Below are 14,212 nucleotides of genomic sequence, written 5' to 3'. Positions count from 1 at the left end.
ACAGAAACTTGCTCATCATACATAGAACTGAGTGGAAATAAGTCTATAACATATGTATACACATTTTACACAGAAGAGGCTTTTGCCTAAACTTCATCGGAGGAGTAACTTCTGATCTTACCACCAGCTAATTAGCTTCTCTGTTGAATGTCTCAAATTCTGGAATGTAATTATTAATCAATTCATTAAAAAGAAGTGTTGTGCTATCCCAGGGGTGTCAAACTCAATTTCATTGAGGGCCGCATTAGCATTGCGGTTGCCCTCAGGGGGCCTGGTGGGTATGGCCTAGGTGGGCGTGGCCTACTGGGTGGGCGTGGCCAGAGTGCATATGGCTTACTGGGTGGGCGTGGCCAGCTCTACACGGTTTGCATCAAGGGTGCCTATGGGGGCCTGGGCAGGAGTGGGACAGATCTGAGGGTCTCTGGCAGGAGGAGGGTCTCTGGGCCAGGGCCAAGGCAGTGGGGGCCGTTCCCTCACTGTTTCTAGGATGGCTTCGCGGGCCACATGAAACCACGGGCCGGATCCGGCCCCCAGGCCTTGTGTTTGACATGTCTGTGCTATCCAATGAGAGAAATCTACTCCTATTTTCCTGTCCTTGTTCTCTCTCAAATTAAACCATCATGCCTGCAAAAATAGGTATAACTTCTTAATCTAAAATCAGAATACAGGACAATATAAAAAGAAATATATTAACTATGCTCTAGTTACTGTTTTTTATTTTTAGCTAAAGTTAAATAAACATGTTCAATGTGGAATGGAAGTGATAAAATCTATACATCAGACTCTTCACTAGCCAATGATGCCATTTGACATTACTCATCTAAACATATGAAATGAACAAAAAAGCAGGGATCCATAACTTGACTGAATGCCAATACCTAATACTCCACTATGTTTTAATCTCTAATAGTCATATATTTACATAGAATATCTTTGTATAATTATAATTATCTTTTAAAATTATACCATATATTAAATAATTGCAGTACTTAAAGATGACATTATCTGATCGTATATTTATTCATTGTTATTCAATGTATATATCCATCTATCTCAAATTGGCTCTGGAAAGCTAACAGTAAAAAAATCCACCAAAAGACATAACTATAAAAAAGAACATACACCTCCAGCAGCTGAGGTATAAAACTACATAGAACGAACAACAAGAAATCAGTGTAACTATTACATAAGCTTTGCCACTCATCTGGATCTCTAAGCTAAAAGGGTTTGAAAAGCATATTTACTGAACTGCTAGAAGAAAGCAATGCAGGAAAAAGACCCAGAAATCTGCAATAAGTGATTTAAAAGTATGGGATAGAATAAGTCTGTACACTGAGGATTAATCATACTAAAATTTGCATCTGACATAAGGAAAATAAACTCTAATGCAGAAAAATGTTCATATTTTATTTTAGTATTATTACAACTGATTCATTTTTAAAGAAAACAATACTATATATTATATATAAACACTAACTGGTATATCCAATTTCAATATTCAGGAGCTGTAATATTTTAGCAACCTCTCATCTGTCGGTTTCAAAATCTTCTTTTCTGACATATTTATTATCCAACCAGGAGCAAGTCCAAAGAAAATCTGCCTAGGGTCCTTCTGGGTACTCAACATTTTGAAGAGTTCATCTTTGGTAATATCTGGTAAGATATAACCATATTTTTTAGAAAGTTCCATCCTTGCTTCAGCAATTTTTGAAGGATCAGCCAAGTAGCCTCGGTTTGCAGGATCTGTATAGTAACGGACAAGATCTTCAGGAGGAAGCATTCGCCTTGGAATAGGTTTGCCTCTCTGAAAAAATGGCACTGGTTTGCAAAGAACCTCTATGTGTAAAACATGGAATAGAGAGATAAAATATTATTTTCACATTCAACAATCCAACTTCTGGAATAATTGTATTAACACAAAATAAAAAATACATTTGCTTCCATTTTGTATATTGTATTGTTAAAATAAACCCAACCATATTTTTCTACCCTAATAATATCTGTAGGGCAAAGACTAGAAAACTAACATTTAGATTAAATCTGGTGAAAAGTCTCACAGATAATTTTATTTATTTTTGTAAAGCTTTTATTTTTAAACAATGACAGATTGATGTATTTAAACAATATTTGGCAAGATCAAAGGACAAGAAGATGTATTGAAAATTCTTACCCAAACTCCTTGGATCATAAAAAGCTGTAGTAATTACACCACCATTTTTTTCAACAGCAGCTATGGCTAGTTCAGATACCCACTGTACTTCAATGTTTATTTTTGCTGCAAAAGTATCAGCACCCTGTAAGTTTACAGAAACTGAAGTTAGATTACATAGCATCACTTTAAAACATCCTTCATCCATCTGCCCATTCTAAAATACAAGTTATCAATCCTGTTATTTCAGGATTACTGGAGTTTATTTCATACTATCCTGTCTTTGAAGACAGCCAGGAAACTGAACCTGGTACCAGTTATAGTGGTCTAGATTATAACTGGGACCAGGTTAAGTTTGAAAACAAGCCAGCTGGAGCATTCATTCAGTCATACTATGATAAAAAAAGAAAATGGTGGGAAATCAAGCCTGGCTGTCAAGCAATCACGCGACCACAGGGTTACTACAACAACTGGAACTTCAAGGACAGATTTTAAATATCACTCATTTAGTGCCATTTTAAGTTCAGTCACTGAACGAGTGATTGTCAAGTGAGGACTACCTGTACTTTGTCATATTCTCACGCTTGTACAGTGGCATCTCACAAGAAGAGAAATCTTAACTGTCTTTTGATTATTCATTCTCAGATCATTCTTTGGGGATGATTGTATTTCATTTTCTGCCTTCCTGGTCTCCTATCCATATAATTCCTATAAATTACACAGGTATTTCCTAACAGTAACAGAGCTCTGACAAATGTAGCCTTTAGACTGAAATTGTAGTCCCAACAGTTTAAGGATATGGTCATTTTAAAAATTTCTTATCTTTCTGACTGATTATATGCCATTTTATGGAGGCATATGTTTCTAAAATGTTATTAAATAACTTTTTAAAAACTATTCAGATGCATAAAGCTCCTAAACAAAATACTTCATTTATCATTAAAAAACAAAAATTCAATGGTTTGAGATTATCAAAATTGTTCAATAAGTACATTACTGCAGCCAGGTTTTACCACACTTCCAACATTTCTTTTAGCATTGTTTAAAATTATGTATTTGTTAATATGGGACAAATTGTTCCCAGGAGGAGGGCGAATGTATACTTTCAAAATTAAATTATTTTAAAAAACACGCTATAGACTTGCCTCCTCCACAAGATGGACACCATAATGTCTTTTGAATGGCTGTAATGTTACACCTCTGGCATTTATCAGCTGGGTAAGATCTATTGGTTGCATGGGATCAATTCTGCCTAAGTCAATAAGATATTGCAGCTTTTTGAGACTGATGGGTGGATATTGGCGTCTGAGACTGTGAAATGAAAAGAAAATACAACATTCAGAAAGTAAATCCAAGGAATTTAAGAATATTGATAGTATAATACATCAACACATTGTTCTTGGACATCAACTCTCAATGAAAGATGAAATATTCTTCTGCAATCCTACAGATTCACTCAAGACTATGTATCTTTATGTGGGAACCGTGTTTTGCAAAACAAAGACCAGCTTAATATTGTGCACTGACAGATCCCATGCCAATTAACAATTCAGAAATAAAAAGGTACACATTTCTCTTACAAAATCTTCTTTTAAACAATTCCCTTTAACAGCCTAGCTATAAACTGCAAATATGAAGATAAAGGAAAGCAAGCATAATATCAGTTAATATCAGTTATAACATCTGAATAATGCAATTAAAATGTGTTTTTCTGATGACCTGAAATTATCATGTTCTAGTAAAATTATTTATATTAATTTGAAGTAAATATTGAATACTCAATATTTTCAGATGTCCATATCTTTTGAACAATATAATTGTTAAATGGAAATTTACAGCTAGACAAAGAAAAAAGTTGTAGATGTCCTTCTTATAATGTTGGAATGAAATTTATGGCCTAATTATTCATTGAAGACCTGATAGTACTAGTGAGTACAGATAGGTAAGACACCTTTAAAAACATACATTATGTATGAACAATAATGATATGTGATCATCCTTAATTGCAACTCTTGTGAATATACACACACTCCTTTAACTATATTTAATAAATTTAAAAACTGGAATCCCGGGTGTAGACATCTGAAGTTAGTAAAAATAAAAATGATGAACTCCGGGATATGAGAGAAAATTCTTCTTTATTGCTGAGCTTTTATCAACAAGCTGTTGACATCATCAGAGCAAGGGCTCAGTTATAACGTTCAAATTGTGGAATGTGGGTGTGGCCTGTTTGTGACAAGCTCACTCGTTTATAATCACAGTGGTTCCGGCTTTGCTGGAAAAGGCCGGTCTCTGGTTGATTTTTAAAAGTCGCGCCTAGCAGCTGCTTGGCACGTATCAGCTGTTAGGCGCGTAAGTCTTGTCGCGCCGCGTGCAGTCATGCACTGGCTGACAGGCTCTTCGTTCGAAGTAGAGTCAAGGAGGTCGTCTCGTTCCCTCGCGTGTGGTCGTCGCAGGCTTGATTCTGCTGTGGAAGGTAGCAGATGTCCTCGTGGAGTGTGTAAGCCAGGGGTATCAAACTCAATTTCATTGAGGGCCGCATTAGCATTGCGGTTGCCCTCAGGGGGCCAGGTGGGTGTGGCCTGGGTGGGCGTGGCCTACTGGGTGGGTGTGGCTAAAGTGCGTATGGCCTACTGGGGGGGCATGGCCAGCTCTTTATCTTTCGCATCCAGGGTGCCTATGGGGGCCTGGGCAGGAATGGGACAGATCTGAGGGTCTCTGGCAGGAGGAGGGTCTCTGGGCCAGGGCCAAGGCAGTGGGGGCCGTTCCCTCACTGTTTCCAGGATGGCTTCGCGGGCCACATGAAACCACTTCCCGGGCTGGATCTGGCCCCCAGGCCTTGTATTTGACATGTCTGGTGTAAGCAATTCGCTCTCCTTCGTGTTTCTTTCCCTGGTTGCTGTAAAATCGGCTCTATTGTGTAAAGACAACACCACTTCTGACCACAACACCCAAGACACAAATCTTGCAACTTCTCTAAATAACCACACACAACAAAACAAACACACACAACACCCAAATAACAATAGAATGTTGAGACCACGATCAAAACTGAAATCTGTCCCACCGTGCACAATAAAACAAAAAATAACAAGCCAGATGAAACATCCCACAAAATCACTCACAACTGACAACCACAACACTTACTTTCATTCAAACACACCAAACAACTGTGCAAAACAAGACAGTCACAACAACCACACACTAAAAGAGTCTTAAGATCCGACAAGTCAAACCACACAACAGCCGATTTTTACTAACTTCAAACTCCTTTAACTCTATCTCCTGTATTATTAGCTATGAAATTATGAGAATTACAGGATGATTACAATTGTAATTACAATTATAGGACAATTCTCTCATTCGTGGTTATAGAGACACTATTCAAAATGTTAAGCCAATCACTACAATTTAGATGAACATACATTAAAATACTCATAAGGTACATTTATGTTTTTCATTGTGGAAATCAACTATCAGATTTCAGAAATCATTTGTAATGAGATCTGAGGAAGGATTCCAATTGTAGTGGAAAAGACTAGACTAATTTCATGTCTTAAAATAATAAAGAAAAGTTGATTATGATAAACATTTAATCTTATCTGTTATATAAATAAATACATAGATTGATAAGATATAATTCAAGGCAGCAAACATACCTAATACCTCTACCCCCTACTTTCCCATAATAACTCTCTTAGTGGGTTGGGCTGAGAGACAATGATTGGTCCAAAGTCACCTAGCCAGCTTTTATGCCTAAGATAATAATAAATTATCATTATTGGATGCCATTTAGAAAATATGTACATTGACAACATTTCCACCTGTCAATTACATAAGGCCACCCTGGATTCACAGAACTACTCCTCCTACAGGACAATTCAATGTACTTGAAAGCGAACACCAGCTAAAGAACCAGCAGATGTTATTTCACATTTTTGTACATAGAATAATAATGGAATAAACTTACTGGTGTCCTTCATTGTAGCCATATTTTGGAATAACCAGATAAAAAGGTGTTTGGCCACCTTCAAAGCCTAATCGAGGGAGTGACCCAGATTTCGCTTGCCCGCCAGTTCTCTTTGGAGGATTATATCTTCCACGACCTTGTTGTTTTATCTTAAAAATAGCAATATGTTTACATGAGTTTCATATTCAAATTTAATTCAATTCCAGCCTCCTCTTTTATTCTTTTGTCTTCATTAGGCTATCCCATTCCTTACAACTCTATTCCACTAGGTAAAGGTTCCCCCGCTCATGCGTGCTAGTCGTTTCCAACTCTAGGAGCCGGTGCTCATCTCCGTTTCAAAGCCGAAGAGCCAGCGCTTGTCCGAGGACGTCTCCGTGGTCATGTGGCCAGCATGACTAGACGCCAAAGGCGCACGGAACGCTGTTAGCTTCCCACCGTAGTAGTCCCTATTTTTCTACTTGCATTTTTACGTGCTTTCGAACTGCTAGGTTGGCAGAAGCTGGGACGAGTAACAGGCGCTCACTCGGGATTCGACCCGCCAAACTGCCGACCATCTGATCGACAAGCTCAGCCTCCTAACCCACTGAGCCACCACCTCCCTTATATATTCCACTAGGAATGCACAAAAACATTGTAAAATATCTCATTCCCCTACCAGTTTGGATACTGAAACAACTTTATACAGGGCTTCTTTTTGTCATAAAATGCTCAGAACGGAGTTCCAGCACCTTTTTTTGGATGGAACCTTGTAGCAAGGAGGGGTTGGTTGTATGACGTGTGTGAGTTCCGGCACCTTTTTCTTTTACAAAAAAAGCACTGACTTTATATATATATATTCTACATTGCTTGGCAATGTAACAAATCAGCATATTTTTAATGGATTAGAGAAAACATTCAAGTGAAAGAAAAGCCGCCTTATTATAAAGGACATTAATATAGGGCAGGGGTAGGCAACCTCGGCTCTTTTATGACTCATGGACTTCAACTCCCAGAATTCCTGAGTCAGCTATGCTGACTCAGGAATTCTGGGAGTTGAAGTCCATGAGTCATAAAAGAGCCGAGTTTGCCTACCCGATATAGCAGGGGTCTTCAAACTTGGCCCTTTTATGACTTGTGGACTTCAACTCCCAGAATTCCTCAGCCAGGCATGCTGGCTGAGGAATTCTGGGAGCTGAAGTCCACAAGTCATAAAAGGGCCAAGTTTGAAGAGCCCTGCGATATAGGGTGAGTGAATGCGGAGAAGGTGTAAAAACTACTGTAGCAAAAACTACAGAAAGGGCTAAGCGGAGGGCGAGAAGGGAAGGGAAAATCCTGCGGCAAGGGACGTCTAGCTTTCTTTCGTTTCCCCCGAAAACAAGGTAAAAGCGGCCTACATTTGCAGCAGCAGCAGCAGCAGCAGCAGCAGCAGCAGCAGCAGCAGCAGCAGCAGCAGCAGCAGCAGCAGCAGCAGCAGCAGCAGCCCAGAGGAGAGCGAGAGAAGCACAGGAAGCATTCAACTCACCCTTCGCCGGGCATCAGGGTTAGGCCGTAAGTTGGCGAGGCTGACCCTAGGCAGGCTCCGCAACAACTCCAAGGCTTTCGTCCTGTTCCCCCCGCCAGCTGCCCGCGAAGCCGCCATCGCCTTCCCGCAATTAAATCAAGGGCGGCAGCAAGGAGAACCGTCGCGCTGCGTGAAAAGGGAAAAAAAGCTCGTCCGCGGCCTCTCGCGCAGGCGCGTAGGGAGACATAGAGGAACGAAAGAGGAGGAGTCCTCCTCACGGTTTGCTGAAGAGTTTGCTTTTTACCGCAGTTTCGGGTGTTGCAGTCATTGCGCGTGAAAGCTATAGCAAAGACAACAGTTGTCGGGAAATCGCAGCGTTACGCGCTGGCTAATTTTGTAGGGTAGGAAACGGAAATTTTCTTTTTTTTTCCCCCCCCCGTGGGATCCCTTTAGTCTGATTTTGATAAAACTAGAACGTACTGACTGGGGTAGCGAAGGTGCCAAGGGGCTGTGTGAAAATTATTCACGCTCTTAAAATACTTGTGCATCTGAATGCATGTTGATTCCATAGCTTGTTTTTTGATTAATATGCACTTTTTATTGAGTTGTATTGGAGATCTGTTTCGGCAAAGGATGTCAATTAAAATACGGTGCTGAGTTTTCAAAAGCTTTTGATTTTCAACCATCACTTAAAGCTCTTAGTTTAACCAGCTTACGTATTAGAACGAAGATTACATGTCAGAATTGGTGCACGCTGACTGACTACACCTACACATATGCTTATATGTGGGTTTAAAAGAAACCTAGATTTCCAATATAAATATTAAAAATTAATGCGCAACATTTTTATAATACGTGCAAAATCTCTGAGGCTAAAATATTGTTTTTGTTCTACTCGGCAGGACAGGCTGCTGCCTAATGCCACACAGCTGCAATAATATTGACATTCTTCATTTCTCTTTTAGACAGCTGTCGCATTTCCTTACAGAGTTAATCGCTCCAATTTTTTTTTCCTCCCCGAAAGATATTTAATGGGCAGATTAACACGAAGAAGCCATTTCTAAATCTCAGCTCAACTCACTTCACCGAGTTGTGGCAAAAACAGGAGGAAGAGAAATTTTGATTGTCTCCTTGTACTTTAAAAAATAAAAATAAACCATGCTTTTTAAAGATGGATAATATATAACACCCCCCCACACACACACCCCTTCTTGATGAAGTCTGACTATCAAAAGGAATAGTAATTCTATGGTGAGGAATGATTTGGAAGATCGTTGGAAAATCACATGTTGCCAATCTTTGAATCAGCTAAAAGAAAGCAAGGTATCAAAAGCAAAAAAGGAAACCCGCTTAATGTTTCCTGTAAAATTAAAATACTCGTTTGCAAAAAAACACTTCGCGGCTTCCGCTAGCGGAGTCCAACAAAGCTCCAGAGAAAGCCACGTGACCTGAACTGGAAGCTCCCAGAATCCCTTGCCATCGGCCGGTCTCAACGGGGTCCGCAGGGAGTTTGAAAGTCTGAATTCGTAGCAAGTGCGCACGCGCGGGAGCGCGACACGAGCCAAGGCCGCGCTCGAGCGTTCCTTTTTCCTTCCCGCCGCCGTTTCAACGGCTGCTTTTGCTCTCAACTGAGCAGCAGGGATCGGGAACCCCGCGCGCTCCCCCCTCCCAACCCATTACTGCAGGGGTCTTCAAACTTGGCCCTTTTATGACGTGTGGACTTCAACTCCCAGAATTCCTCAGCCAGCAAAGCTGGCTGAGGAATTCTGGGAGTTGAAGTCCACACGTCATAAAAGGGCCAAGTTTGAAGACCCCTGCATTACTGGGAAGGGAGGCGGGCCTGCTGAGTATCCTTCGTCTCTCTCTAGTTCCAATCGGGTTCCTGTCCCGCCCGTTTCCCCACCTCCCGCCCGCCCCGTCAACGTCTGACTGGCCGACGCGAGAGGCAGTGTATGTGCGGCAACACCATGTCTGCTCCGCTCCCAGCCATTGTCCCGGCCGCCAAGAAGGCTACCGCCGCGGTGAGTGAGTAACGGATCTCCAGGCGGTTCTTATCTCCGGGAGCAAGAGGGCGCGACGGGATAGAAGCTGGCCGGGCAAAGAGGGAAACGAGGAAAGGGTCGGTTCCGGTTCAGCAAGGCTTCCTGCAGCGGGCCTTGCTTTTGAGTAACGCTCATAGACTCAGCCGTGCAGAGGTTTGCTGACCGAACAGGCGAGTTGGCGCTGGAGGCCTGCGGCGCCCTCCTATTTCCTGGGAATAATATTGCCAGAAAGCCTGAGCTTTTCTGATGGTCTTGACCAGGGGTCTTCAAACTTGGCCCTTTTATGACTTGTGGACTTCAACTCCCAGAATTCCTCAGCCAGCTTTGCTGGCTGAGGAATTCTGGGAGTTGAAGTCCACAAGTCATAAAAGGGCCAAGTTTGAAGACCCCTGGTCTTGACCGTTCGCTGCGATCTGGAGGGGTTTTGGCCCAACAGCAGGAACGCAAGAGTAATAATCTGATATATATATATACATTTTCAAAATTAAACGATGCCCACTGTGCTTCATTTCCTGGGTCATCAAACGTGCTTAGAAATTTAATTAGGACAGCTGCTTTGATGACCACCTGCTTCCAACTTTTAATACTTTATGAAGAAGCTTCAAATTATGTGGAAAAAAACATGTTTTACGATATCCTACTGTAAGTTCTTTACGGGGAGATAGTATTTTTAAAAAAGCAAAAAATTGAAAATGTCAGGTATAGTACATGAAATTATTGAAAAGATACCGTATAGGGAAGACAACGCATTTATATTTTTAGCTGAAAACCACTTTTTCACCATTTTTAATTGTGTCTTTCCAAAGTGGCTTGGTGTGAATTCTTGTATCAAAATAACTGAAGTGTGAATTAGCAAGAATTGTGTTAATGTCAGCTACCATTCAAGAGTATCCTAAAGAAGTAGCACTAAAGGCATTGTGCACGTAATTGATAAAAATGATTTGAAGTGCTAAGTTGTGAAAAAACCTTAATGGATTCTGTTGCACACAATATTTCTCAGCTGTTTTCTGTTAGCAATACTATTGGATCATTATGATTTTAGACAAAGGGTAGATAATTTGATATCCTTGGATACCCAAAGTTTAATTTTAAATGAGCACTTGATGGTTACATTTATTGATGATACTAAACTATTCAAGATTGTAAAATCAAAAGGGAATTATGAAGCGATCCAGTTTCAGTATAGCTATTATGTTCAGTGTAAAGAGGTGTAAATGATATACATTGACAGAAAAAAGTCTGAACTTCATCTCTGTTAGTGGAATCTGATCTGCCAGTGATCTGAAAAGTGATCTTTGAGTTCTCATGGGTGTGAAGATGTCAACCCACTCAGAATATTTTAAGAAAAAGGATAAAAATCATACCCACATACTTCTGGGTTTCTGTTTTCTTATGAGTACCGGTAACTTTTCATTCCTATCTTTAACATCACCACTGTGGACCAATTCTGAGTTTTGAAGACCTCATCAATTCCATCTAACTGAACGTTTCTTAGTCTTCCAGTTCCTTTCAACCCATAATTTTTTGTAATTCTTTTTATATGACTAAATCACCTCAGTGAACTTCTTTTGAACTGATCACTATTTTATACTCAATCTGCCTTCTTTCATCATTAATAAAAAACGTATGAACAGTTTTCATGATTCAAATAACTCATTGCAATCTGTGCTTAAATCAAAACATATGTTTGGTTGGAGTATGGAACAAAAGGGTTGTTTTCTTGTCCCTATGGGCTGAAATATAGGTGTTGTAAGTATGTGTTTTAAGGAAGAGTGGGAAAAATCAAGGATATTGGTAGTGGTTGAGAGGCAGGAGAGGGGTAGAAGAGAAGGTTCTGGGAACATGGGGTAAGCACACTGATACGCTGTGCGGTAGGAGTTGAACATTGGTAGCTGAAGGATGTCAGGTAAGGGAAGCAAGAGAAAGTGTTGGAAATATTGTGGGTGGACAGGTTGGTGGAATAGGTTGTGTTGAGATATTGGTGACAGAGGCGAAGGTGGGAATCAAGATGAGTTATTTCTGTGAGCTCTAGTTTAGAAAGTTTCCACAGAATCTTCTGAAATTTGCTTATATTTATGTTATAAAATATATTACTATATCATAAAATATTTTTTGCATATTTCTATTCAGAACTCGTTTACTCTTGAACTCTCTGTTTTCCCTATCTTACCTTGTTAGAACTCAAAGATATGTACTGCAACTAAACATGGGGAGATTCAGGATCAGCAGAAGGAGAAATAGCATATAGCTAAATTATAAGCTATGGATTTTATGCCCAGCACTTGGGGCTAGGGTAGCTAGGTTTGGTGGTTTTGAAAGAGCACTGATTAAGAATGGGACCAGGTTATTTGAGGAACCAAGTCTCTCTAATCCTATCTCCCCATTCCATCAGGTCCAGCAGGAAGGGCATGGTCCTTGTCTGTTTGCTAGACTAGCCTTTTCTGTCATATTCTCACTCTATATGGAACATCATTTCCCTGAAGATCAGATTGACCCTCAACCATACTGGCTTGTCACAAGACCTTAAAACATGATTTTATCAACAGGCCTGGTGTGCCCAGAACTACATGTAGTCCTTGGCATATAGGAACCAGAATTTCCATTGCTAAGTGATGTCATAAAGCATGTCACATGACCACACTAAGGACAGCAATTCCATCCCCTTGTTGCCATTATTAACTGAAAATTGCAGGTTGTTTGTTAAGCAAGTATCCACCCAATCCAGGCTGTTTCAGGCTTGGTCCCTCCCAATCCCAAGCCTTGGGGTAAGGGGCCACCTACTTTTCAATTCCCCTATTTATCACTGCCTTGCAAGACAGCAAGGAGCCCTAGAACCACATAGCACTGTTGCTGTTTTCCATACTGTATCTTGGGCTTCTTAGTGCAGAGCAAGTAGCCCCTAAGCTGCAGCACAGCAAGAAACCCTTAACAGTGTGAAACCTTTTGCAAGCTGAGGCCAGCCGAGCAGTGTGATGCAAAGCCAAAGCTGCCCCAGCCCAGCCACTGTCATCATCACTTCCCTGTACTCCACTGCCCCAGCTGTTCCTTTTTGTTCCTGCTGCTGCTGAGGTATGCGTAGTCTGATCCTTCATGAAGCAGCTGCTGGCCACACAAGGCCATCTTCCCCAGATCTTGTGAGAAAACAGCCATGTACAACTTGGGGAAGAAAGTCTTGTATAGCCAGGAACTGATTCATGAAAGACCAGACCGGGCATGCTTAATCAGCAATGGGAGCAAGAAGATATTGAAGGTCAATTAGGGTGATGGGCTGCAGAGTGTAGGGGCCAGAAAGGCATGGGGGGGATAAGGGGGGGGTCAATTGAAGCTCACTTGTGATTGTAAGTGAATACTGACCACCAAGGTTCAAATTTTTATCAGGTGACCATCGGGACACTAAGAGCCATAACAACCAGTTGTAATTCCTGTCATTCAGTACTGCTGTAACTTCAAACTTTTGCTGAATAAATGGTCAGCTGTCAAGGAATACCTGTATGACAGAGCCAGTGTGGTGGCTATATTGACTGAGATGGAGATGATTACCTTGCTATGCATTAGTTTTATCATTTTATATGGTTTTTTGTTGTTTGTATTTTATTTGTTGGATTGGTTTGGTATTTTTATACTTTTTTTTTCCATTGTTTCTATTGCGGCCCAGAATCTTGTATGGAGATGGCTATCTACAGGTGAAACTCGAAAAATTAGAATATGTGCAAAAGTTCATTTATTTCAGTAATGCAACTTAAAAGGGGAAACTAATATATGAGATAGACTCATTACATGCAAAGCAAGATAGTTCAAGCTGTGATTTGTCATAATTGTGGTGATTATGGCGTACAGCTCATGAAAACCCCAAATCCACAATCTCAGAAAATTAGAATATTACATGCAATCAATAAAACAAGGAGTATACATAGAACAATATCGGACCTCTGAAAAGTATAAGCATGCATATGTACTCAGTACTTGGTTTGGGCCCCTTTTGCAGCAATTACTGCCTCAATGGGGCGTGGCATGGAAGCTATCAGCCTGTGGCACTGCTGAGGTGTTATGGAAGACCACGATGCTTCAATAGCGGCCTTCACCTCTTCTGCATTGTTCGGTCTCATGTCTCTCATCTTTCTCTGGGCAATGCCCCATAGATTCTCTATGGGGTTCAGGTCAGGCGAGTTTGCTGGCCAATCAAGCACAGTAATCCCATGGTCATTGAACCAGGTTTTGGTGCTTTTGGCAGTGTGGGCAGGTGCCAAGTCCTGCTGGAAAATGAAGTCAGCATCCCCATAAAGCTCGTCTGCGGAAGGAAGCATGAAGTGCTCCAAAATCTCCTGGTAGATGGCTGCGTTGACCCTGGACTTAATGAAGCACAGTGGACCAACACCAGCAGATGACATGGCTCCCCAAATCAACACAGACTCTGGAAACTTCACACTGGACTTCAAGCATCTTGCAGTGTGTGCCTCTCCATTCTTCCTCCAGACTCTGGGTCCTTGGTTTCCAAATGAGATGCAAAAGTTGCTCTCATCAGAAAAGAGGACTTTGGACCACTGAGCAACAGACCAGGTCTTTTTTTCTTT

At 41.0% G+C, this 14,212-nt stretch overlaps 2 protein-coding genes across 5 annotated transcripts in view; one reads left to right on the top strand and one right to left on the bottom strand.

The window, feature by feature from the left end:
* Positions 1 to 1,386: 1,386 nt before the first annotated feature.
* Positions 1,387 to 7,971, bottom strand: MRPL15 (mitochondrial ribosomal protein L15). The gene is made up of 5 exons (XM_083360013.1): positions 7,621 to 7,971; positions 6,120 to 6,268; positions 3,295 to 3,460; positions 2,171 to 2,294; positions 1,387 to 1,836 (listed from the first exon to the last, which is right to left on the bottom strand). The coding sequence occupies exons 1-5, from the start codon at positions 7,735 to 7,737 to the stop codon at positions 1,499 to 1,501; spliced, it is 894 nt and encodes a 297-aa protein (XP_083216139.1). The 5' UTR covers positions 7,738 to 7,971; the 3' UTR covers positions 1,387 to 1,498.
* A 1-nt stretch (position 7,972) lies between these two features.
* Positions 7,973 to 14,212, top strand: part of LOC310638721 (transcription elongation factor A protein 1) — a 48,319-nt gene continuing 42,079 nt past the window's right edge. For 2 of the 4 annotated variants that reach the window (XM_083360002.1, XM_083359999.1), the window contains exon 1: positions 9,414 to 9,620. In XM_083360002.1, the coding sequence (XP_083216128.1) occupies positions 9,552 to 9,620 (69 nt within the window). In that variant the 5' untranslated portion in view covers positions 9,414 to 9,551. Of the gene's footprint in view, positions 8,001 to 9,413; positions 9,812 to 14,212 lie in introns of those variants that run through there. The other 2 variants (XM_083360001.1, XM_083360000.1) reach the window with 2 other exon arrangements.

Source organism: Vipera ursinii (genome assembly GCF_947247035.1).
Source record: "Vipera ursinii genome assembly, chromosome: 3".
Taxonomy (NCBI): domain Eukaryota; kingdom Metazoa; phylum Chordata; class Lepidosauria; order Squamata; family Viperidae; genus Vipera; species Vipera ursinii.
The sequence above is the reverse complement of the archived record's forward strand: the minus strand, read 5'-3'. Positions and strand labels throughout refer to the sequence as shown.

What these genes read in the sequence shown, in the direction of transcription:
- MRPL15 (XM_083360013.1), bottom strand. Translation starts at nt 7,737, where the DNA reads ATGGCGGCTTCGCGGGCAGCTGGCGGGGGGAACAGGACGAAAGCCTTG. An exon ending in GGCTACAATGAAGGACACCA is followed by an intron (nt 3,461 to 6,119) that starts GTAAGTTTATTC and finishes TTCATTTCACAG; the next exon opens with TCTCAGACGCCAATATCCAC. An exon ending in TTATGATCCAAGGAGTTTGG is followed by an intron (nt 1,837 to 2,170) that starts GTAAGAATTTTC and finishes TTTTACACATAG; the next exon opens with AGGTTCTTTGCAAACCAGTG.